This window comes from Mobula hypostoma, chromosome 5, assembly GCF_963921235.1.
Source record: "Mobula hypostoma chromosome 5, sMobHyp1.1, whole genome shotgun sequence".
In the NCBI taxonomy this organism is placed as follows: Eukaryota; Metazoa; Chordata; class Chondrichthyes; order Myliobatiformes; family Myliobatidae; genus Mobula; species Mobula hypostoma.
In genome coordinates this window covers 150,878,927-150,906,588 of record NC_086101.1, presented here as the reverse complement: position 1 = coordinate 150,906,588, position 27,662 = coordinate 150,878,927, and the positions used below count along the sequence as shown (strand labels likewise).

Sequence of the window (27,662 nt, the reverse complement as noted above, 5' to 3'; positions counted from 1 at the left end):
AAACTAACCTAAACAGTGTTAATCAACTAAACTTGAAAAAAAAAGACATGGCCTGTTATATAACATCAAAAAAAAAGGAACCATTAGTGTCGTCAACTCCGCTCCTCTCAACATATATTAAAAAGGAATAGAGTAAGTTTGGAAAGGTCAAATTACATCATATGAAAATATTGAATAAATGACCTCCAAGTCTTTTCGAATTTAATAGAGGGATCAAAAATAACACTTCTAATTTTTTCTAAGTTTAAACACAGCATAGTTTGAGAGAACCAATGAAATGTGGTGGGAGGATTAATCTCTTTCCAATTCAGCAAAATGGATCTTCTAGCCATTAATGTAAGAAATGCAATCATCCGATGAGCTGAAGAGGTTAAATGACTTGATTCTATGATTGGTAACCCAAAAATTGCAGTAACAGGGTGAGGTTGTAAATCGATATTCAGAACAGTTGAAATAATATCAAAAATATCTTTCCAATATTTTTCCAAAAAAGGACATGACCAAAACATATGAGTTAAAGAAGCTACGTCAAAGTGGTATCTATCACATACAGGATTTATATGAGAATAATAACGAACTAATTTATCCTTAGACATGTGAGCCCTATGCACTACTTTAAACTGTATCAACGCATGTTTAGCGCATATAGAGGATGAGTTAACTAATTGAAGAATTTTTTCCCATTTTTCAAACGGTAAAGTGATCTTAAGTTCCCTTTCCCAATCAGTCTTAACTTTTTTCATAATTATATTATAAATAATTGCTATTACACCTTTCTGGAAAGGATTTAAATCTAAAATTTTTTCCAAAATATCCGTTGAATATAAATTCGGGAAGGTAGGAGAAACAGTATTTTAAAAGTTTCTAATCTGTAAATATCTAAAAAAAAGGGATCTAGGCAAATTATATTTATTAGATAATTGTTCAAAGGACATGAAACAATTATCCAAACATAGATCACAAAATTGTACAATACCTTTAGTTTTCTAAGCCAGATATGCTTGATCCATAATAGAGGGTTGAAAGAAGAAATTAGATATAATAGGACTTGCTAAAATAAATTGATTCAACCCAAAAAATTTTCGAAACTGAAACCATGTATGTAAAGTATGTTTTACTATTGGGTTATCCATTTGTTTATACAATTTAGAAAGAGTAAAAGGAAGCGAAGTCCCTAAAATAGAACCCAATGAAAACCCTTGTAAAGAATTACATTCAAGGTTAACCCAATGTGGACGTAACCCAAAGTTACGTTCAAGTCCCATAACCAAAATTTTAAATATCGAATATTAATTGCCCAGTAGTAAAATCTAAAATTCAGCAAAGCTAACCCCCACCTCCGTTTTAGATTCCTGTAAATGCTTTAACCTAACCTAGGATTTTTGTTCTGCTATATATATGAAGAAATTTTGGAATCAACATTATCAATAAAGGATTTTGGAATAAAAATTGGTACTGCTTGAAATAAATATAAAAATTTAGGCAAAATAATCATCTTGATAGCAATGATCCGACCAATCAATGACAGAGACATTGGTGACCATTTAATAAACAAAAGTTTAATCTGATCAAGTAACATCTGCCGGACGATGCTGAGGATGTTCTATGAGTCTGTGATGGTCAGTGGTATCATGTTTGCTGTTGTGTGCTGTGGCAGCAGGCTGAGGGTAGCAGACACCAACAGAATCAACAAACTCATCCATAAGGCCAGTGATGTTGTGGGGATGGAACTGGACTCTCTCACGGTGGTGTCTGAAAAGAGGATGCTGTCTAAGCTGCATGCCATCTTGGTCACTGTTTCCCATCCACTACATAATGTACTGGGTGTGCACAGGAGTACATTCAGCCAGAGACTCATTCCACCGAGATGCAGCACAGAGCGTCATGGGAAGTTATTCCTGCCTATGGCCATCAAACTTTACAACTCCTCCCTTGGAGGGTCAGACACCCTGAGCCAATAGGCTGGTCCTGGACTTATTTCATAATTTACTGGCATAATTTATATATTACTATTTAACTATTATGCTTCTATTACTATTTATTATTTATGGTGCAACTGTAACGAAAACCAATTTCCCCCGGGATCAATAAAGTATGACTATGACTATGACTAAAGGTAAAAAATTAACCTTAAATAAATTCTTATGCTTTTTCATAATTTTAATCCCTAAATATGTAAAAGAGTCGGTAATTAATTTAAATGGTAAATATACATAAACAGGAACCTGCATATTTAGGAGAAATGGTTCACTCTTATTAAGGTTCAATTTATAACCAGACAAATTACTAAACTGAGCCAGCAAAGATAAAATAGCGGGAATGGATTTCCCAGGATTAGAAATATATAATAGCAAATCATCTGCACATAATGATAACTTATGTATTTCATTTCCATGGGTAATACCAGAAATGTTAGGTGAGTCTCGGATAGCAATTGCTAAAGGTTCAAGGGAAATATCAAATAATAATGGACTAAGAGGGCATCCCTGCCTGGAACCCCAAGATAAATGAAAAAAAGGGGATCTTTGATTATTAGTACAAACCGAAGCTACAGGGGCATGATATATCAATTTAATCCAAGATATAAATATCGGACTAAAATTTCTCAAGCACACTAAACAAATATGGCTATTCAACTCTGTCAAAGGCTTTCTCAGCATCTAATGAAATAACACATTCCGGAATACTAAGTGAAGGAGTATAAACAATATTCATTAACCTCCTAATATTAAAAGATGAATAATGATTTTTAATAAATCCAGTTTGGTCCACAGAGATAATTTGAGGTAATACCTTTTCTAACCTAGTTGCTAATATTTTAGAAAAAATTTTTGAATCTACATTCAAAAGAGATATCGGTCTGTATGATGCACAATCAGTAGGATCTTTATTCTTTTTCAGAATTAAAGAAATAGAAGCTCCGTAAAATGATTGTGGTAATTGACCTAATCTGATTGCTTCTTTAAAAACTCTAGACAACCAAGAAGAAAGAATAGAAGAAAAAAACTTTAAAAATTCCACTGTAAAACCATCTGGACCAGGTGCTTTGCTGGAATTCATTGAAGAAATAACATGTTAAACATTCTTCGGGTGATAATTTCGGAAAATTCAATTTCCTTAAAAAGTCATGCATGGTGTTGGGATCATGAGGAAAAGCAGAGTGGTATAAGTAGGTATAAAATTCTTGAAAAGATTTGTTTATCTCGTCATGATTAACTATCAAGGTGTCATCATGTGTACGAATCTTGATAATTTGATGCTTAACTGAAGTAGTTTTCAATTGATTAGCTAATAATTTACCGGATTTGTCACTATGAATATAAAACTCACTTCTAGTTTTCATTAATTGATTTTCAATCGAGGATGTTAATAATAAGCTGTGTTCCATTTGAAGTTCAACTCTCTGTTTATAAAGCTTCCTACTAAGGTCAATAGAATATTTCTTATCAATATCTTTAATTTTATCAACTAACAAAAGTGTTTCATTCTTAATAGGATTTTTCAAACCAACAGAATTAAGAAATAATCTGTCCGCGGATATAACCTTTAAAAGTATCCCATACTATCCCGTTGGAGACTTCTTCCGTAATATTAGTTGAAAAGAACAGATCAATCTGCTCTTTCATAAATTTAACAGAATCCGGGCCTTGAAGCAAATTGCCATTGTCTAATAGTAGAAGAAGTATCCATTAACTTGACAGAAAGTTTCATTGGAGCATGATCAGAAATGGCGATAATGTCATAATTGCAGTCAATTACAGATGAAATTAAACGAGAGTCAATAAAAAAGTAGTCAATTCGGGAATAAGAATGACAAACGTGAAAAGAATGAAAACTCTTTATCCTTAGGGTGTAGAAATCTCCAAATTTCTGAAGTTCCAGAGTCAATCATTAAAGAGTTAATAAGAGTAGCCGACTTATTCGGTAAAGCCTGATTAGATATGGATCTATCCATCAGTGGATTTAAACAGCAATTAAAGTCACCACATATTATCAACATATACTCGTTTAAATTAGGAAAAGGAGTGAATAAGTGCTTAAAAAATCTGGGATCATCCACATTTGGAGCATGAATATTAACCATAGCAACTTCTTATTAAAAAGTAACCCAGTGATTAGCAAAAATCTACCATTCGGATCTGAAACAGTATCTTGATGAGTAAATGTAATTGAGGAATTCATAAAAATTGAAACTCCTTGCACTTTGGCCAGGGAGTTCGGATGGTACTGTTCTTCCTTCCAAAACCTAAAGAAATGTTGATTATCCTCTTTCCTCACATGAGTTTCTTGTGCAAAAATAATGTGAACATTCAGTCTTTGGAATACTTTAAAAATCTTTTTCCGTTTTATTGGATGGTTTAAACCATTTGTATTTCAAGAGACAAAATTAATAATCTGAGCCATAATTTAATGTCAACTCTTTGGTATATAAAGAGTTAACCATAATGTAAACCCATGAAATTGGAAGAGGAATAAATATTCAGAGCGGAACCGGAAGTCATGACACTGCAGTCATCTTTGTAGTGCTGAATCAGCCCAATAGAAAAGATTAATAAAAAAAGCAAACCCCCCCCCCCACCCTCCACCCATAAAGTCCCGAAACTAAGCCAGAAAGAGCTAGAAAGAGAACTAATAACTAATACAAAATCTACCCCCATTTCTCCAGAAGGCAACTCTAAAGATAAATGTTAAAAAGAACCCCCTGAAATCCAAAACAAATTACACTATACTATAATAATCTTCATATTGAGATTTCTAAAGTGAATGAGAGAAAAGAAGTAAGCACAGATGCATATTATTAATCAATTACAAACATGAATAATTAAAAATGGCACTTCAAAAAAAGAAAGGAATTATGGGGAGTGTCACATACCCCGTGATGGGAATAAAGAACCAGCAGAGATGGAAAACACTTTGGAGTCCAGTATTGCTATTAACTGATAATATTTATTAGTAACTACGCAATACAGTAATATAAATGTAGATAAATCGAACAGCTTAGCAATGATTATATATAAGTAAGTATATCAGTAAGTGTGGAAATATATATGAAAAACCAAGCTTCTTCAAGTCTAGGGGTAAAAAGATACAGTCTTACGATGATGAGTAAAATTCAGTTCAGTTTGTGGTATTGAGTTGAGTAGTGATGGAGAGAGAGAGAGAGGGAGAGATTTGAGTCTTCAGGTGAGCTGACCCTGTCGATCTTCTCGTTGTCCTCCAAAATCCTTTAAAAGTCACCGACTGTGACCACAACAAAGGGGACAATTTTTCTGTGGTGGAGCTATCAACACAGGCAAAGGTTGGACACATGGACAACTCCCCACCGGTCAATCCCTTTTCTCACTGCAAGAGCGACTGATCGATCTGCCTGATCGATCCTACAAAAAACACACTTTTTCTGAGGGCACAACAAAGCTCATTGTGTCTAAAACATGTGTCTGAGGTCTATATCATCTGACCACCTATTTATCTCACCGTACTGCGTACCAACTGTAATTCAAATAACTCCTCCTTCCTTTGACTGTGTAAGAAATGCAAGCACGCAAATGTCCTTGGAAGTATAAACATGCAGCCGAAAAATTATAACGTCGATTGTTCATCAAATAACACCGCCCTCTGTCACCATAGCGACTTACGAGCTGCTTGGTGCCATCTCTCTCCAACTCAGCTGAAATCCAAAAGTTATTCGTGCCTAATAGTGACAGTCCAAAAGTTAGTCTTTGTCTCTCTTGCTCTCTTTCTTCCTTTCTCTCTCTCTTTTCCTTCCTTTCTCTCTCTCTTTTCAAAACAACATGTCGATGTTAAATAACTCGCTCTCTCTCTTTTCAAAAGCACAATTCATAGGGGTAATCGAGCACAGTTCATAGGGGTAATTCAGGACCCCGTCACAGGAGAAGGAGCCTGAAAAGATGGCGTATTCAAAAAGAACAAAAGATATTATGAAAGAAGAAAAACAGGCCACCATCTTAATTATACGAAGCGAAAAATAAACAAGATGTTCATCCATGCAGTAGAAATTTACCATCAAATTGTTAATGAAAATCAAATAATTAGAAATAGCAAAGTAAAGTGAAATCATCAACAGCAAAAAAGGACTTTAATTGAGATGTGAAAAATACCTACACTACTAACCAAAAAGGAAAATCTTGAACTTATAAAAGACCTTCTTCATATGATAATTATAGGCTTTAAAGAAAAAGCACAAAAAACAGAGCCAATACTGCAACAGCTAGACACTAATTAGAGCGAAGTATCTGTAGCAGTTGAATAGTGCTCATCCAAAAAACTTCGAGCCGCACTTGTGGAATGGAAGACACGACGTGATCCCTCCAAAGGAGAAATTCTTAGACGTGCAGCGTACAAAAGGGCTGGTTTGAGTCCTTTTTGGTAATATTCCGACATCAGAAGTTTAAAAGCCAGCCGCACCCTCATCACTTCAGGAGAGTAGTCTTCCACTAAACGGAGCTGATATTGTTGAAATTTAATCATACCTTGCTGACGGGCAATTCGAAGAGATGCTCTTTGACGTGAACATGATGGAAACAGAGGATCACTGCCCTCGGTTTAAATTTGGAGGACAATATAGGACGCATTGTACGGTGAACGCAGTCAAGCAATGGAGGATAGTCGGGGAATACAGAACTAAACGCATCCTTTAAAAGTTGGGAGAAGAATTTTAAAGGGTCTCCTTCCTCGACATCCTTGGGGAGACCAATTATACATAAGTTCTGTCTTCTGGATCGGTTTTCAAGATCAATAATCTTGGATTTAAAATGTTCCAGTTGTTTCATCATTGAAGATAATTTCTGCTCCAAATTCTTAATTTTCAGATCTCCCTTCCGAGATTCAACGTCTAATTCAATAATTTTACTTTGATGTTGCTTAACTTCACAATCAAGCGATTTCAAAGAGTCCTTAATTGACTTTAAAACTTATTTAAAACTTTGACGTTGTTGTTCAAATTTTTCAGTTAAACTTTGATGTTGCTCTTCAAATTTTTCATTTAAAAGGTTCAACAGAATATCATAAGATAGCTCAGTTTGCTTGGATTCATCTTTTTTTTTCCTGTTCCCGTCGGAATCCTTCCTGGTTTTAGGGACTCGCCCTTTAGATCTTGTACTTATTTCTGTGCTCATTTCTTCAGATTTCACAGTTACAGTTCAAGGAAAGATCAATAGTATAGAATAAATCTTCTAGTGTAGGTAAAAATAAATTAAGTAAGGGAGATCATAAGTTTAAAAAAAAAAGTAACGCTAATGGAACAAAGCCAGAAACAACCTCATTTCATGAGCACCTCCTGGAGAATCCCTCTCAATCAATTCCATTTGAAAAATTTCTGATGCAGTGTCCACTTCCACATCAAATGGAGTAGCAAACAGCTTGAACTCATTTCCATGCAAACGAAAATCAGCAAAATGAGATGAAAACTCTTTTCTCAGTTCTTGGACCATATTCACAAAAATGTCTGGATCTTGTGCTTTACTTTTTTGAGAAGTGGGAAAATGTGCACAATTTCCTTTTTGAAGCTGGTACTCCCACAATTGCAGTTTTCTTTCAAAGGCCACAATATGACCATACATCTCATGTATCAGCTGATTTTTTTCCTTGAAGTTGTAAATTCAAGTTATTTAAATGAGATGTAATGTCTACAAGAAATGTCAAGGTTGCAAGCCAGTCAGGATCACGAAAATGTGAAGCATCCTCATTTTTGCTTTCAAGGAATATTGTCACCTTTTCATGCAATGCAAATACTCTTTCCAGCATTGACCCTTGGCTAAGCCAGCGTACATTGCAGAAATAAGCCATCTTCTGCCTCCGTATGCAACAAAAACTGCTGAAACTGGCAATGATTCAATCCACGAGATAGGATCAGATTCACTGCCTTCACAACAATGTCCATAACATCCTTTAATTTCAAAGACTTGGCACATAATGCCTCTTGATGGATAATGCAATGAATTTTAACCGGTGTCTGTGCGATTCCAAGGTTTTCCATTTGTCCTTGCAGCAATGCGATGATGCCTTTTTTCTGTCCCACCATTGCTGGTGCCCCATCAGTTGTGATGCCAGTTAGCTTCAACACATTAAGTTTCATTTCTTACATCATTTTCAACGAAGCTGCAAAAAGGTCTGCTCCAGTAACTGTGTCCTTCATAGGAATTAATTGAATAGACTCTTCAAAAATTTGAAAAGTTGAGGTCACTTCTCACACGAACACTGAAAGTTGAGCAGTGTCTCTCAAGTCTCTGCTCTCATCAAGCGCAATTGAAAAAAATTGCAATTCTTTTCAGGCATCCCTTAAACAACTTTTAACATCTGCTGGCATTTCTTCAACTCGCCATGTGATCGTTCTTGCTGACAGGCTGATAGATGCAAATAAAGATTTCTTTTCAGGACAAACAATATCCACCACAGCCAATAAACATTCTTTGACAAACTCTCCATCTGTAAAAGGCTTCATCTTTTCTGCAATACATTTTGAGACTTCGTAGCTGGCACGGGTATTTCCTCCATTTTCACTGCTTTTCTTGGCAAAAAATGACGTTTGTTTTCCGAAACTAGCCTTCATTCGCTCAACTTCATCTTTCCTTACTTGCCGAGTAAACTTGTTAAAATTTCCACTATGGCGGGTCTCATAATGTCGCCCGATATTTGCCACCTTCTTCACAGCAACATTTTCTAGGCAAATGAGACAAACTGGCCTCCCAGCTTGCTCGATGAAGATGTAATCTAGTGTCCAAGTGTCTTGGAAATTTCGGCACTCAATGTCTACCTTCCTGCTTTTTGCATTCATTGCCATTGGAATTTTTTTCTTCGATTTTATTTCAAAATGAGAGTTATTCAACAAGTATTGTAGCACACGTAAATATCTGGATATTTAGTGTGGATTTCTTGTTAAAACACAGTGACGCTGTTTCTGTTTACAAATTTGAACGATACCGTCTGAAAACCTGTGCGTGCACGGAGAGTATCTAATACATATTAATAAGGTAGTCTGCCTTCCCGTCATTCGTGTATACCAGTGTTTGGTTTGGAACGAGATGGAGCCTGGGGCCAGTGTAACAAGACGCCATGCATGTTCATCAGTGTGGTCGTGTGAAACACTCAGAATAAGGAAAAATCACTCGTGGGCCGGATAAGCAGAGGATCCCAATATTTGCTCACAGGCCGGTCAAAATACCTTCGCGGGCCGTAGGTTGCCTACCCCTGGCATATAGTTTTCTTAGGATTTTGACTGCTCCAACCAAACCAGCAGAAATGAGCTTTGCTGATATTGTGACAGGATTGCAGGAGCATTTAGAACCTAAACCATTGTTGATTGCAGAACACTTTAGGTTTTGGCCACTGGCTTGGCTGTTTTAGTTGTCCTACAAAATGAGTTTCATCGGCATTTCAAAGATACTGAACTAAAGCCCGCAGATATCCAACTAAGAATTTATGCAGAAGAACAGAATACTTCTGTGGGAGTGACATTTGTAACAGTGAAACACAGCAACAAACAAGCCATATTGTGCTCGTATGTGGTAAAAACGGGAGGGGTAGCATTGTGGGCCGTGATTGGCTGAGACAACTTCAACTTGATTGGAGAGCCATCCATAATTTGTATGCCATATCCCCTGTAATAGAGTCAACTGAAAGTGAATTATGAAAGGTACTGGTTGATGCCACAATTGTCTCCATGCTGTGCACCATGAACCATGCCCAATAAGGCAAACAGGTGTTGATACCAACCTCTGTGCCTGTGGTTGGAAAGCATATTGGATCAAGGAAGGACCATACTGCTTAGAGGAAGCATGACAGTAGTGAAAGCAGTGATCCAACTAGGCAACATTTCTGAGAGAGCATCTGATAGGCTAATCAGGCAGTTACTTGCAAAACGTGGCATGGTTTTAAGCTGGAAGAGAGTTCAAGGAGCACCAAGAAAGTTGCAAGCATTTGCCTTTTGTGAATATAAAGAATTAGAATCTAATCTGTGTGCATTAAGGTTATCAAGCAAGGAATAAAAAGTTGCTTGTAAAAGTAGATGCAAAGACTAAAGCCCAGCTGGATGAAGGCCAAACAGAAAGTAGTTAATGGAGATGCAGAAACAGAGGATTCGTCAGATGATGATGTGGATGAGAAAACCAAGAGAAGAGATCAGATGGTAGAGGGAGCGATCATTTTGTGAAATGATTTTATTTTCTTTTAGGGGCGAACAATGTGATGAAGCAAGATTTTTCCAATCCTCCTTGCAAAATTGCTCAAGCTATGCTAGGTTAGTTGGGGAGTGGTGATGGACAGCAATCATGAGGTCTTGCCAGAGATGTTCAATCAGGTTAAGATCAGGTCTGACTGGGCCACAAAAGAACATCAATTTTCTACATTCGAAGCCACTCCATGGCTACTCTGGCCGTGTGCTTTGGGTTGTTGTCATTCTAAAAACAAATGTCCTCCTCAGCTTAAGTTTCTTGGCAGAGGCTAGCAGGTTGTTATCCAGGATCTCTCTGTATTTAGCAGCATTCATCTTTCCATCAATCCTGACCAGATTTCCAGTTCCTGCTGCTTAAAAGCATCCCATAGTATGATGCTATCTCCATCAGACTTTACAGGAGGGTTGGTGTTACCTGGCTGATGCACAGTATTAGGTTTACGTCATATGTTCTGCTTAGTGTTGATGCCAAAACATTCCACTTTAGTCTCATCCAACCACAAGAATACCTTTCACATCTTTATCTCCAGTTGCAGCTCATTCAGAGTGATTGCTAGAGTCACAATAGCCTCTCTTGTAAGTGCTGTTCTTCTCCGGTGATTAAGTTTAGTGGGGTGGTCTGATCCAAGCAGTGTGGCTGTGGCTTCATATTTTTTTCCACTTTTTCACGATAGACTGCACTGAGCTCTGAGGTATATTCAGTGCCTTTGAGATGGTCTGCTACCCTTCCCCAGATTTGTACTTCTCTATTCTCATTTCCCTGATTTGTCTCGAATGCTCTTTTGTCTTCAGTTTGGGTTGGCCTGTTGAAAATCTACCATACTACTGGACCTTACAAAGAGAGGGAGTATTTATTCTTATGAAGTCATTGAAAATAGGCGATCCTCCAACTTTCTACATCAACAAATTGGTTGAGTTGGTAAGTTAATAGTTCATTGCACCTGAGGAAAGTTAGTATGGTAATTACAAAGAGGATGAATAGTTTTACAGCCTCACAATTTTGTTTTTAAGTTTTAGTAGATTGTTGACAGGTTTTGGAATTTTTCTTTTGATTTGACACGATGCTCAATGTTATGTAAATTAGCTCAAAATCCTACGCCAAGATATTTTAAATTTAAAAAATGAGACAGTAAAATGTGAAAATAGTTGTTGGGGCTGAATACTTTTTCAAAGCTCTGTAGTTAATTGTTAATGTTTAATATTTTGCCATAAATATATTTATGTCAATATTTTGAGCATACAGTGAATCTTCAGCTTTGTCACAAAAGGCAATGTTTAGAATTCTTCCCATTGCAGTTCTTATTTTGGGTCAACATTACATGGTGCATTTGTTGTGCTTGGATAGACTATTAAAGGGTGTTTAAAATGAATTGCAATTCACTGTATTTTAAATTTATATTTAAAATATTGTCAGTACTGCAGTATTGATAGAATTGGATCTTCCTGTCTGATCGTTACATAGTAGATTAGACATCCTTTTAATAACATTGCTACATTCTGTTTTCAACACAAAATAGCAGGTTTGCCATAATATTTTGGTACAATGGCTTTGTAGTCCTTTTTTTGTTAATAAATTTTATATTGGGGTTAATTATATTTGTTGATAGACATACTGTATCTATTAAATTTTTCCAAGTTTAATGATGCCCATACTTTGTGACAGCAGATAAAGAATTAATTTCCATTTAAAATTCCCTTCCTAGCTGAAACTATTAGAGCGTGATATGGAAATGTTATTTGCTGCATGTTCTCTAAGGCTATAGTCAGATGTCATTTTTACTTTGCTATCTTAATGGAAGTAATCTCAGCCCTGCTGGGTTCTTTGACATTTTTTTGAATCGAATCATTGCTCATACTGATCAAGCAAGCATTTGGATGAAAATGGACAGCCTTTTCTCTATTATAATAATATGATTTGAAGGAAATGCATGAAGTTAGCATTTGACAGTAAATATAAGCTGCTGTATAAAAATCCATGTGTAGCTTACTGTATCCAGATGCCAGTAAAATTCAGTACTTCATGATACAGCTCTACATAGAAAATTTAAGTTGGGGAAACTTTGCAAATATGGGTGCTATAATTTTTAAGATACAAGAAAATATAAAGATAGGAGTCATATAAAACTGTCTGGATTAAATTTTGAATCAATAGAAGGAATAAAGTGCAGGCAAATGGAAATTTTTGTCCATAAATTTATTCAGCTCCTTCAGTCAAATCATCTAAGTTCTTGTAGTGTGAGAGGACTACATTTGTCAGCTTAAAACTTCTAAATGTAAAGGAAATAATGCCATTAGTACTTGGAATTGCAAGGATCATGCAATATACCCCATGATTTTTCATCAGAATGACTCCTTAAGTGCTACATTAAAATAATATGATAGTGCTATAACACAGCAACAGCCTAAAAAATAGTAAGTACAACCCAAGATCCACATCTTCTGCATCACTGATTTTGCATTGAATCAGTGATGAGAAAGAGCTGGTATGGAATGGATACATGCACTTGTTCCTTCTAGCTTTCTAGAATTGATTAGGCTTATTGATTGTGAAATTGTTGTCCCTGAACCTGTGTCAGATCTGTGAATTTCAGTGTTCAATGAAGCAGCCCAAGTCATTAATTAAACACAGACTTGTGAGAAATCAAGAGTCATTTCTGGCAATCGCTTCCTTGAAGTGGAATATAATATAATTCATTGGAAGTGCTTGCAGTTGATGCTGTTGAGTTATTACTGAAGAGGAAAGTGGTAAGTTTTAACTATTCATGGTCATCCTTCAGAAGTGGGATTTATTTACTTGATAACTCTTGCAGTCCTGAAAAGGCTGCTAATAAAATTTTTGAAGAAATAGGAGGAATTTTGTGAATTCCTCAAATCCAAAGGCCTGAAGACACACTTGGATGTAGATTGACGCATACCTCTAATTAGAAACATTTGCTATCCCCTGCTTCTTAAAAGCAATTATATTTCTGAAGACATTTTAACCAATGATAGTTGATGCTTTGTCTCAAGCTGTCTAGCACTTCTTCCATGTTTTTTTTACTCATCTCTGTTTAAAGTAATATACTCAGCTAGTCACATCTATTGCCCACTTTATCTTTGCTCATCCTTGTTATTAATAAAATTCCTTATGAAGGTTCTAAATATTTTTCTGTTCATGTTGATTGTTAATTTTCATTTGTGTTCCACTTTGTGTTTCCTTTATTTTCTTTATATACTTTGTATTCTCACAGTTTCTTTTTTCATCTGGTCTTTTTGCTCAAGAATTATATCCTTTCATTTATCTATTTTCTACAGTTATTCCATTTATTTCTGGTCAACCAGCATTTAATCTACCAAGTTCAACTCTGATTTAAATATAGAACAACATGCAGTCTGCTAGAGGAACCTGAAACATTGACAATTCCTTTCCTCCCACAGAAGCTGCTCCCTTCAGCAGATCGTTTGTTGCTCCAGAATCCACCATCTGAAGTTTCTTGTGTCTCATTTGATTTTCTGATACAGTAATTTTGAAGTAAGGTATTTTTTGCCACATTAATTTGTTCATAATGGACATAAAAAATGTTCAGTAGGTTACATATACATACTCTGCATTATATTGGAAACACATGATTTCAGGCACAAGCCATGGTTCTAGAATTGTGCATTTTTAATAACTTTTATGTTTTCAATTACTTGTTGATGTACAGCATCACTTGAGGTTGGGAAATTAATATAAGCACACACAACACAACAGTAAAATATTATATAAATTGTCTTTTTAATGGTGTACATTAGTTAACTCACATTTGTAAAAAGTTAAGAGTTTCCACAAAAATAAAACAAACATGTTATCCTTTAATAAGATGGCTGTCTTGAAGTTACATTGGTTTTCCTTAGCCAGATGGAAATAATTAAAAAGCTCTTACCTTTTGTTTTTCTGCAATGAGAAATTTTCTTAATATCTTTCAGTAGCTAATACATATCTGCATTCATGTACACGGTTCTAACTCCATAATCAAGTTCGCAGACGACACCACGGTTGTTGGCCTGATCAGAGGGGATGACGAGACAGCCTACTGGGATGAGGTCCAGCACCTGGCTGCGTGGTGTGCCTATAACTACCTGGCCCTTAACACCCAGAAGACCAAGGAGATTATTGTGGACGAGGCATGCTAGGAGCCACACTCATGTCCCCCTCTACATCAACGGAGCTGTAGTGGAGCATGTATCAAGCTTCAGACTCCTTAGTGTCCACATTTCCAATGATCTCACCTGGTCCCTGAACTCCTTCATTCTGATCAGAAAGGCGCAGCTACACCTTTATTTCCTGTGGAGCGTCAAGAAAGCTTACCTCTGTCCCAGGATACTGATGGACTTTTACTGCTGTACCATTAAGAGCATATTCACCCACTGCATCTCAGTGTGGTATGGCAATTGTCCCATATCGGACTGCAAAGCACTCCAGTGTGTGGTGAAAACTGCCCAGCGGATTATCGGCACCCAATTACCCACCATTGAGAACATCTACCATAAACGCTGCCTGGGCTGGGGGAAAAGCATTATCAAGGATGCATCTCACCCTAACCGTGGGCTTTTTACTCTCCTCCCATCCGGTAGGCGCTACAGGAGCCTCCGCTCCCACACCAGCAGGCACAGGAAGAGCTTCTTCCCTGAGGCTGTGACCCTGCTGAACCTCACATCTCAGCGCTAAGCAATATTGCATCCATATTGGACCGTCTCAGTACTTTTGTATTTGTGTGCTATAGCACTTACTTTTTATTCGTAGTTATTGTGTAAATAATTCTATTCTTTTGCACTTCTGGTCAGATGCTAATTGCATTTCATTGGCTTTGTATTTAAATGTATCCGTATTTTGATGGCTAACCCTAGGGTTCAGGGTCTGTAAACTTCCAGGAAAATAATCTATTATCTGGCAGATTCTGGTGTATTACCAGAAAGGCCATGTGCTGGAATACCTTATCCTTCCAACAAGTACTGGTGGGCTCATGATTTCTGCCTGGAGCACAATTGTTTCTGTGTACTCTATCCTGTTTACATTCAGTTAATTCCTGCCAGTTGTGCATTATAATTAATACCTTTTGATTCACTAAAGTAATGATTGAGCTGAACTTATTTTACACTCTGCTATCCTTCATGTTCTGCACAGCCCTTGAGTCCACATGTGCCCAAAAATTTGTCCATCTCAGCTGTAAATCTGTTGGCACCTTGGTCACCACAACTGTCTAGGATAAAGAGTAACAAGTGTTCACAACCCTTAGTGATAGGAAGTTACTCCTGATCTCCAAATTAAATGTCTGAGCCCTTATTCTGAAGTTGTGATCTCAGTTCTAGAGGTCAGGCAGCACCTGTCGAAAAGAAACAGATAACATTTAAGGTCAGCGAGCCTTTTTCAGAATAATTTGCTTTTTTATCACCTCAGTAGAATAATGGGCATATTTTACAAGTACTATTGTGTTAGTTTGACAGGTATGTGCTCCATTATCTCAATCAAATCATCCTGCATCTGCTGTAGTGTTTTTGTGACATTTATTTAAGAAGACAAGATTAAAGAAGAAGTTATGCAATTTGCATGATTCTTTTCATTTGGAGTTGTATGAGATGATTGGATAAAGTGGACAGAACTTTACAACTGGATGTAGGTAATTAGACTTATTAACAACATACGGAGCTGGACATAGGATAATAGTTACCCTTGGCATTTAAGCCATTCATTTTGCTAACCAACAAAGTTGTCGTGTACCACATGAGAAAGCAAACCTAGAGTATTGTTGTCAATTTGACAATTAATATAAGCAGGAATTAAAGAGACTATTATGAAATTATGAGTGCATTAACACGTCATCATTTGATTACCTGGTTGGAGAGCGTCTGACCATTTGCAAAACAGAATTTCCTTGTGGTGCCATGCTGTGAACATTTTTCAGAACTTTCTACCGCAAATTAATTTTCAGTATGTAGTCTGAAGTTGATTTAATTGTGCATTAAGGATTTGAAAGGATATTGATCTAGTTAGATGTAATGATGAGAGGAGCTGAAAAGAATATACATGGATTTGACTCAGTAACACTGGAAAAAAAAACAAGAAAAACAGTCATGCTGCTAAAAAGTGCTTCATAGGTAGTCAAGTATTTTTTAGAGGTGGGCAACTAAATATAATATTGAGGATGCTAAGGAGACCACGGTGGTGTTGTATTTTAACATCGCATGCTCATTGTGAAAAATATTTGCTTTAAAGATGTTGTAGAGGTTAATGCAATATACAGAAGTCACTTTTTGGTGGCTAACCATTTATGTAAACTTTCAGCAAACACTGCTGTCTCTTCACAAATAAGACGCTCAGTTTTGCTAATTCTAATTTTATCTTTTTCTTTCAAGATATTCTTTACCTGAGAAGGTACCTTTGCTGCACCTTTGAATTACACATTTTCTATAAAAGATATGCCATTGTTTCAAATCTGTGCACTTAAATTATAATGTCTCCTTGATTGTCATTCAAATTTCATAAAAATTGTATTTTCATAGCCCAGGAAATATTGTAATGTTGATGTTCTTTAGTTTTAAATGATTAGATGTCAAGGTCAGAGAATAAATTTGCATACCATTGAAATTTATCTTGTTTTAGGCTTCCTATAGAAGAGTAATAATTGAATAGCTTAATGGCTAGAATGTTAATGGAAGGTAAAGGCATAACAATCAAATCTTGCTAAATGTTATTTTTTCCACAAAGTCAGCATGGTAGCTGGCAGTCAGTTGGAACTTTAATTTCTTTGCATCATTTGGCAGAAAACAATTTTTGTTGTTAACGACACAACTAGGGTTGTGTTGGGAATTCAAATACAGAAATTGTAAATTCCTCTCTTTACAAGCAAGTTTTCTTCACTGTCCTTTTGAAGTGCATTTAGTATTGTATTTATGTTTAATGCAATTGATCTTATTTTGATTGCCAAATGCTTTTGAATATATTTTAGTTTAGCAAGGTATTTACATAGAATATATTTAAATCTTTGAACTGGAAAACAATGAAGATGAACCTTAGACAAATATTAAATCATTGAAAATTTTTAATTAAAATGTTTATATTCCAATAATTTTTTAGTTTGATTTTCCATTTATATAGTTCACCCTAACACTTGATTTTTTTAATATATCAAAATACAGTATTGCCATTGTATAAGCTAAGTTGTTTTATATGTGGGGTAGGGGAGAGACACAAATAGCCTGATAAGTACAATAATCTACTATTTAGTGCAAGTATATTTTGTTCTGCTGTTATTAATATATATATCTAGTTCTTTTGTTGATCCATTCCATCTCCTTCGGTTCTCCCTTCCATGAAAATGCTGACAGTTGTTTGTAATATGGTTCTATGATCGACAAGATCTTTTAGAGAACTCCCCAAAATAGCACATGTTAATGCTTTGGGAGTAATTGTTCTCGGGATCAAATCCAGGAGGTTAGATATTTGATCCCAATCTGCAGCAAAATAGTGGTGTTTAGAAGTGGAGAACCATTGATATGCTTTTAATGCAGCTTTGTCATTATTTCCTAGCAGTTATTCAGTCTCTAAAATGATCATTGTTTTTCCTTGTACTATAAACATTTCCTAATTCTGTGGGTAGCCTTTGCATGAGCTGCCGTTCAGTAATGCAACAAATAATTATTTTGTTCTGATTTTTATTTTTTTTATTCCTGCTGTCATTGTTTTAATAAGATTTGTTTCTTGCTTATTTCACAGCGTTGTAATGAAATATATTTTCCAGTTCATATTATTTCATTGACAAGGCTGTTACGAGATCACTTAGTGTATTTGAATTCTTTGATTGTTAATTAGAAATTACAAGTTTTTTCAACCAAAATAGAGTAGAAGGAAAGAAATAAATTGAAATGAGTGTATTTGGGTGTCTAATCTAACAGAAAATTCTAATAAAAATAAGCTGCAAGAGTTTAAAAAAATGATGACATATTCATTCATATAGTTCTAGTTCAATGAATTGTACGTGTTGAAAATTTGCAAATAGGGGAAGAAGGCTAAGAAATGTGAAAGTCAGTTATCAGCTAGTTGTAAAGTTTCTGGCATAGAAGATGGCCATTTGGCCTAACAGTTATGCCAGCTTCCAGCAGTGCAAACCCATCAGCTTCAGTCCCCATTATTTTTTCCTTTCAAGTAATTCTCTCTCACGTCTCTGAACTTCCCTTTGATTCTTTTTATGTCACTTACTACTTGGATTAATTTGTAGTAACCTTATATATTTCTTGTACATCTTTGGGGCATGGTAGAAAACTGGAGCATCCACAGGAAACCCAAGAGATCACAGAAAGAAACATAGACAGATAGCACTCAATTCAACCTGGCTTTCATCTTCTGTGTTGCCACAGCAGGAGTGTTTTATCTTCAAAAGTATACAACGTAAAACCACTGAACACATTTTCAGGTACTGGTGGATATGATAATAGTATTTATGCCAAAAGTAATGCATTTTATGGCTTAAACAACAGGAATTCTGCAGATGCTGGAACGAAGGGTCTCGGCCTGAAACGTCGACTGCACCTCTTCCTAGAGATGTTGCCTGGCCTGCTGCGTTCACCAGCAACTTTTATGTGTGTTGCATTTTATGGCTGTTTAGAACAAAGAACATAGGAGTAGCATTTCTGGGGCAAAACAATGTGACATTCTGAAAATGTGTCTAATTAGGAGCCTAGACCATGGGATCTAAAGAGAGGGACACACAAATGTATGTTTCATGCATGCTTTAGTTATTTTCTCTTAAGTGATCCTATGTAAGTTAAAATTTAAAACATGTAGATGCTAGAAATGTAAAACCAAAACAGAAAATACTGGAAATATTCAACAGGTGAGACTTGGCATTTTCTCTTTGTATGTAAGTAAGACTTGTAGAAAACAGTTAAAATTATACAAGTTAACTATGACAATGGATATAATTTTCCTTCTGGATGCTTCATTTTGAGGAGAGTGAACAGATCTATGTAACATGTAGTACCACAGTAACAGTGGACTGGAGTTGCTACTACTGTATTGATGTTTCTTGGATCATCTTGCTTCTAAAAAATTTGCATGAACTCTTTGTGTATGCAAGTGTACATTTATAATAGGCACTTAATGAATAACAATAAATATTTTCCATACCATTTGGAAATGAGCTTATTGTGTAAAAGCTAGCTGCACTAGGATTGATTATGGTTTTTATCAGCTTTTAAGTGCGGCAGCAGAAAGGTGAAACAGTATAGTAAAAAGAATTTTTCAATTCATAAATCTTGGTATTTTCTTTGACTGCCAAAATAGTGGTCAAAAGGAAGAATTGAGGTTGGGAAAATAAAAACATTTATTTTGTTAGACAGTTGAAGGATAAAACAGCTGCAGTATTAGGTTTTCTTGGGGAACAATGTCTTGGTTTAGACATTGGCTCAATGGAAGAAGCCAGAGAGTGGTAGTGGAGGATTGCTTCTCTGAGTGGAGGCCTGTGACTAGTGGTGTGCCACAGGGATCAGTGCTGGGTCCGTTGTTATTTGTCATCTATATCAATGATCTGGATGATAATGTGGTAAATTGGATCAGCAAATTTGCTGATGATACAAAGATTGGAGGTGAGGTGTAGTGGACAGTGAGGAAGGTTTTCAAAGCTTGCAGAGGGCTTTGGACCAGCTGGAAAATTGGGCTGAAAAATGGCAGATGGAGTTTAATACAGACAAGTGTGAGGTATTGCACTTTAGAAGGACAAACCAAGGTAGAACATACAAGGTAAATGATAGGGCACCGAGGAGTGCAGTAGAACAGGGGGATCTGGGAATACATATACAAAATTCCCTAAAAGTGGCGTCACAGGTAGATAGGGTCGTAAAGAGAGCTTTTAGTACATTGGCCTTTATAAATCAAAGTATCGGAATGTAAGAGTTGGAATGTTATGGTGAGGTTGTATAAGGCATTGGTGAGGCCGAATTTGGAGTATTGTGTACAGTTTTGGTCACCAAATTACAGGAAGGATATTAATAAGGTTGAAAGAGTGTAGAGAAGGTTTACAAGGATGTTGCCAGCATTTGAGAAACTGAGTTACAGAGAAAGGTTGAATAGGTTAGGACTTTATTCCCTGGAACGTAGAAGAATGAGGGGAGATTTGATAGAGGTATATAAAATTATGATGGGTATAGATAGAGTGAATGCAAGCAGGCTTTTTCCACTGAGGCTAGGGGAGAAAAAAACCAGAGGACATGGTTTAAGGGTGAAGGGGGAAAAGTTTAAAGGGAACATTAAGGAGATGCTTCTTCACACAGAGAGTGGTGGGAGTGTGGAATGAGCTGCCAGATGAAGTGGTGAATGTGAGCTCACTTTTAACATTTAAGAAAAACTTGGACAGGTACATGGATGAGAGGTGTATGGAAGGATATGGTCCAGGTGCAGGTCAGTGGGACTAGGCAGAAAAATGGTTCGGCATAGCCAAGAAGGGCCAAAAGGCCTATTTCTGTGCTGTAATGTTCTATGGTCCTGTGGTTCTAATAATCCAACTGAATTTGGCATCCTTTGCTTACACTTTACAAAATGCTAAAAATCCTATCAAATAGCCAGTTCTGTGCACTTGTTTTCCTTTAAATAATGTAATAGTTTTTGATGCATACAATTGGGAGACACTGCAGATGCCTCTTCACTTTCTGAAGTCATTAATTTTCATATTACTGCAGTTTGCTGAAATCTTTGCGTTGTGGGATCTCACCTGCAGATTTTGCAAGTTTTATGTTACATTTCTTGGGCTATGAGTGTTGACTGGTATTTGGAATGATATTTACGTCTATTCTGTAGAAATGATTATACTTGCAAAGTGATAACTCATAGGGTTTAGTGTTTTGTTTATAACATTTTGCATAATATAATGCTGCACAGAGTGAGTTTTGTTACTGAGAATTTCATGTTTTGCTCCTTTGCGTTTTTCTTGTATGTAATTATTCCTCAATTGAATTCTGATCATTCATTCATGATTATGAATTGATATCCCATTAAGAGTGAAGTTTTCTCTAAGGTAACACACGCAATTTTGTATCTGGGTGATTTATTCACAGATTTGGAAACTGCAGGAGAGTAGAAAACTAAACTTATTAAGTTCATAAACTGCGGAACCAGATCTCAGTGACTGGTGGAGTCAACTGCTTATTTGCTCTTTGTAATTCCTCATTCAACCACACCACTACAGGATAATCTTGAAAATATTGAAACTGAACCTGAGTAAAATTAAATGAAGTGGGGACCATAAATGTATATGCTGCTGTATCTGGCTTTACTGACACGTGAGAGGTGGTCCTATTTGTATTATTAATAAGATAAAGCCAATATATCTTATTATTATTGTGTTATTAATCAGATATAGGTCAAAATTAGGCCCTTTGGCCCATCAAGCTTGTTCTGCCATTCTATAATGCCGGATTTATAATCCACCTCGTTCTCCTGCCTTCTCCCCATAAGCTTTGACACTCTTATTAATCAAGAACCTATCAACCTCTGCTTTAAATATACTCAATGACACCACAGCTATCTGTGGCAATAAATTCCACAGATTCACTACCTCTGGCTAAGTAAATTACTCCTCATCTAAGTTCTAAAGGGTTGTACTTCTATTCTGAGGCTGTGCTCTCTGGTACTAGACTTCCTCATTGCAGGAAGCATCCTCTCCACATCCACTCTATCTAGGCCTTCCAGTAGAAGAAAGGTTTCAATGAGATCCCCTTAATTCCAGTAAACTACAGTGATTACAGGCTCAGAGCCATCAAACATTTCTGATACCGTAACCCTTTCATACCTGGAATCGTTCTCATAAACCTCCTCTGGACCCTATCCAATGCTTGCACATCCTTTCTTTGATAAAGGGCTCAAAACTGTTCTCTGTGCGGACTGACCAGTACCTTGATTTCCTTGTTTCCTTGTTTCCATTGATTCCTGTTTCTACTAGTAAAAGTGATGGCCCCAATTGTTTTCCAAAGTTATAGATTTAAAAAACCTAATGTAGAAGTTCAATTAAATTATATATGTGGATTGGATTAATAATCATTTCTGATAACATTCAGTATGCAATGAAGAGAACTCTTATCCAAAATTTTAGTTTTTAAGGTTTAGACATTTAGCTCTTTACATTGTGAATTTTTGGCATTACATTTTCATTAATAAAATCTCTGTTAATGTAGGTAATCGATGAATTCAAAAGATTGTATTGTTGCCATGAGAATTATTTTTTTTTAAATGAGGGTGGATCTCTCAGGAACGCAACTACTATTCAAATGTTAGCATCTTATTATGTTAAATATCTTTCTAAACATGGCAATATTTTTAAAAGTGGCTGTATTTAGGTGTACACACCTAATTAATTTTACTGAAAACTGCCCTGACAGCTTAAGAATTCACTGTCCCTTCTAAACTTGATGCAGAACGTTGATTGGAAGCATTGGTGTTGTGAAAAGCCCATTACCTTATAATTGAAAAGAAGAGTTCTTGTGTGCTGGAACTGAGTACATTGCAGTAACATCCTATATAATGGTACCTAGTTAGAGTCTAGTAGTCATTCATCAATGTGACTGTAGGCTATTTTTCTCAGCAGTTTTTATTTTAGCTTCTTCCTCTTCCATTATTTTCTTACCAAATTAATGTGAATTTTGAAGACAGTGATTGCTGAGTTTTTGTTTTCTATTGCAGTAAACATGCAGAGTTTCATACTTGATCTACTGCATCATTCACACAAGAAAGGCTCTTAATGTATTTTTCTCCTTATTGCCTCCACTTTTATTTTTCTGATAATATGTTCTGAGATAGCAGACTGAAAATAGGGATGAAAGTAAAAGTATTTTGATTTGCGGGATATGACAAGTAATATCGGTAAGAGATCTTTACTTGGGTTTCATTTTTCTAATCCATATATATCACTGACTTGGTTAGTGGAGAAGAGCATTCTACCGACAGGTTAGTGGATGACCAAATTATGAGGCACAGTAAAATATTTCAGTGGGAGCAGAAACTTGCAAAAAGATGGAGTATGTGAGTAGGCAAGCAAGTGTGAGCAGGGGTAAGATAATAATATGGGATTCAAGAATGACACCTTTTGAATATTTTTGTAAATGCCGAGACACAAAGGAGAACGGATTATGTGCAATGGACAACTAAAACCTATTGTAAAGGAACAAAAGTAATAAAACGTATTCACAGACTGGTGGTCTTTATCACAAAGGAATTGCAATTCTAAAATGGCCAGTCTTGGTCTAGCCTAATATGGTGTGCTGTACTCCATTGATTTTTGTGCAGATCCTTAGAAAAGACACAAGACTGCCGATGCTGGCATCTGGAGCAACAAGCGATGTACTGGAGGAACTCAGCAGATCAAGCGGCATCTTTTTTTTTGTGGGGGGGGTGGAAGAGAAGGAATTGTCGACATTTCAAGCCCTGATACACGGTTTCCACCTGAAAACATTGATAATTCCTTTCCCACAGCAGATGCAGGGAAACCTAATGCATTCCTCAGCAGATTTTTTTTTGCTCAGGAAAGGCACAATAATGTTGGAAAGAAGTGTAAGTATTTGGTGGAATTATTCCAGGTTTTTGCAAGTTAATACAGTAACAATAAGGTAAATTTGGCTTATATTTCTATTAGTCCAGCAAGCAGCGTATTCCATTACAACTGACTTGTGCCTTGTAGATGTTAGAAGGCTATGGTGTGTCAGGCAATAAATACAGTATCTTGACACAGATACCCAGGTTCTGACTAGCTCTTATAGTGAAAGTATTTATGTGGCTGGTTCAGTTGAGTTTCTGATGGTGCACCCCAGGGTATGATGATGGTAGTCTCATCGTAGTGGTTACTTGAAAACAAACTAAAACCTCTGAGAGTCTAATTGACAGGTAATTGACATTAGATGATGTGCTTCCAAATAACGAAGTTCCAAGTTGGAAGAAGTAGGTTCGATCCTTTATTACAATTCCAGTCTCGTCAAACAATCTTATAACAATAAAAAACTTTAAAAAAAATTTGTGATTTTAGCATTTAACTCAGCGTAACTAAGCGTTCTAATTGGCAATGTAAGCGATATGAAGCATAATTAGCAGTTGAACTAAATTAGCATTCCAATTAGTGAAATTTGCATATTTAAGTGGTCAACAACAAAAAAATCATTCCTGGCTAACTCTCTCGCTGGATAACCCAAAGCGTGGATATTTAACTATACTCATTTGCTTCTACCTATGTCCCAGCCCACGTGACAGATGATCATAATAAATGTGCCACAAAATACAATACAGACAGAAAATAGATACATGGCTCCTACATCTATTGAACATTAAGGATAGGGGATAAGACTCAATCTTTTTGGAGATGCCTTGCCTGGCTCTTGTTTGATTGTAATGTACGATATACTAAGTTGAGGTCCTTTTCTTCATATATATATTAAACCATTAAATTAAGAGCAAGAGCCTGTAATTGAGTCAAATGTGAGTAAAATGAAGAGTTTACCCAACAGTCAGCTGGAAGATCATTGTTGCAGACTAAATGAAAGTGCTCTGTGAATCTGTAACCCAGTCTGCTTTTGTATCCACTGTGCTGAATAGGAATAGAAAAATGTGAATTGGTGTGTCACTTGGAAAATGTTTTTGAAGATTTAGGCTTGAAAGAGGAGAGGTAAAATGTCAGGTAGAATAAGGTTAAATATTAAGCACACAACCAAATCTCCATGTATTAGTTGGAATGGTTTATTTGCATTCTGAAGTTGGTGGAGGTTATGGAGGAGATACTCTGGTCGGTTAGCTGGATGGTAAGAACAAGAGAAACTATATCCTCTGTGTGGGAGAAGAGGTGTCCAGAGCCAAAGTGCAAGAAATGGAATGGGCAAGGTTGGACGTCCTACTGGCTATAATGGAGGTGAAAATGCAATCAAGCAAACTGGAACATATCTTGGAACCACCGATGTGGAAAGTTTCTTTGTCAGAATAGATGTAACAAAACTGAGAATGTAATTGAATCCCCAGAGGAAGTAAGATGTGGTCAAGTTATCTATGGAATTCCATCATCTTGTAAACAATATTGTTAGCTTATATATTCCCTGACAATTTCTTTCTATGTATGGGACTTATAATCAATATAAATTAACATTTATCTGCGGTAACTTGAAGATAAGTCTGTTTGTCATTTTGCAACATACCTATTATTTGCTGAGGAGCATTGCATTGGAAGCTAACTTTAATACCTGTGAAGCCTTTATTACTTATAAGTTGCCTCTGATCTTTTATTTCTTTTGATATTCAAAATGCAACCAAATCAAAATTTAGCTTTCTTCATACCAAAAATAAATTGTATTGAATATTGGGCATTTTTTTTGTCCTCTATAAATGATGTAAGTTGCTATGGTTTTGGAGAATTTGGTTTAGTTGTTAACATTTTTAATGCTGAGATTTTCGCTAATGATCTTAAGTTTTTGTGATCTGATGTGTTAGGTATAATTGTTTTCCATTAGCTGGTTGCTATACGGTATTCAAGTTTCTAAATCAAAACCATAGTAAATTGACATTTATTGAATTACTGGCATATTTTATTAAGCACATAATCAGTCTCTCATGGTTTTACATGCAGTGAGTTCGGCCAAATTAGAATTCAAATCGAACAGTTATAGAGAGTGGGGCATATTTGCACATAAATGCGGGATGCTCCCGAACTAACCTGGTGCAGCTTGAGCAATTTTGCATGGAGGAATTGGAAAATCTTGCTCCATTACATTGTACAAAGTTAATAGAGACTTATCCAAAAAGTCTACTGGCTGGAATAGCTGCTAGAGGTTGTTCAACTAAGTACTGAGCAAAGGGGGATGAATACTTTTGAACTGCTGACATTTCTGATTTTGATTTTTTATTTTTGTATTCTTTACCACTTACCCTTTTTTTGGATTCTACTGTGAAAAAGGAGGATGTAATGCACAAATAAAAATTCTCAGTTAAATTGATCAAAAGCCTGGTTGTAATGCTCATTTATGTGAATAAAGGGTTGGGGCTGAATACTTTTGCAAGGCACTGTACATTATTGTAGTATTATTATTTTGAAAGTTAATAGAATCACCTTGAACACAGCTGTAGTTTGTTGGCGAACTCAAGCCTGGCATTAGTTTCAATACTTTTAAATCTTTCACAGCTATTCAGTTTGCACAGGCATCTTATGGGCATTTTGCTGACTGTCTAACAAAGCTGACCATGTAATAAGCCTAAGGAATGAAACTCTTAACGTAATTTTATATTGATAGTATTTTCTGTTGACTTTTAAGTGTTTTTCACATACAGTAAATTGATCATGTTTATTTTCTCAGTTTGATTTTATGCATCATTTACTGTTGCTTGCTGTTCAAAAATATTGCAAAGTATGTGTAGAAATGATCAATAATAATCTTTTGTCTTGACAATATCTCAGATTTAGTGCTAAACATGAACTTTGGTTAAGACCTTTTAAGTTGTTTTTGATTGGGCTTCACAAAATGGGTTTAAGTAAAGTGAACCCAGAGAAACTGAGGCACAAGCAGAGTATCTAATGGATTCTGAAAGTAAGAATTATTTGATTTATTTGTATAGAATGATAGTAGAGAGCTATTTCATTATTTGCTCTGTTTAGAAAATCTGATTAAAGTATCCACCGCCCAGTATAAAATTCAAAATACTTTGCATTGAAATTAGATTAAGGTTCTTAATTCTGTGAGCTCCATGCTCTGCATGCCATTGATTTTTTTCTACCTTCAGACTATTCCTCTACAGACAATAATAAAGACAAAACACTGAAAAACCTGAGCAGTTAAGATATCAACAATGTAATGAGAAACAGAGTTAAGATTTCAGGCCACTGAGTTTTTTAAAATAACTTATTTTTATGAACATAGATGCTGGAAATCCAAAGCAACACACACAAAATGCTGGAGGAACTCAGCAGGTCATGTAGCATCTTTGTAAATGACTAAACAGTTGATGTTTTAGGTTGAGACCCTTCTTCATCACTGGAAAGGAAGGGAGAAGACGCCAGAATAAAAAAGTCGGGGGAAGGAAAGGAGGAGTATTTAAAAAAAGACAAGTGAAGCCAAGCGGGTGAGGAGGCTGGCCAGCAGGGATCACCTGCACCCACCCAGTCTTTCAGCTCTCTTCACCTATCACCTTTCTAGGTGGTTCTTCTTCCCCTCCCCCCACCCTTTTTGTTCTGGCATCTTCATTCTTCCTTTCCAGTCCTAAAGAAGGATCTCGGCCTGAAATGTTGATTCTTTATTCAACTCCATAGGATGCTGCCTGACCTGCTGAATTCTTAAATCTTTTACTTTCAAATCTCTTACTAGCTCTTCCTTCAGTTAGTCCTGACGAAGGGTCTTAGCCCGAAACGTCGAGTGTACCTCTTCCTAGAGATGCTGCCTGGCCTGCTGCGTTCACCAGCAACTTTGTGTGTTGCTTGAATTTCCAGCATCTGCAGAATTCCTC

General features: G+C 36.2%; 1 protein-coding gene across 4 annotated transcripts in view; it reads left to right on the top strand.

Moving 5' to 3' along the window:
* LOC134347073 (lysine-specific demethylase 4C-like) overlaps nt 1-27,662 on the top strand; it is a 394,026-nt gene that overhangs the window by 117,402 nt on the left and 248,962 nt on the right. The window contains exon 9 of one of the 4 annotated variants that reach the window (XM_063049179.1): nt 18,686-19,211. The exons of the other annotated variants lie outside the window; for them this stretch is intronic. Within the exon in view, the coding sequence (XP_062905249.1) occupies nt 18,686-18,865 (180 nt within the window). The 3' untranslated portion in view covers nt 18,866-19,211. Of the gene's footprint in view, nt 1-18,685; nt 19,212-27,662 lie in introns of those variants that run through there. 4 annotated transcript variants of the gene reach the window in all.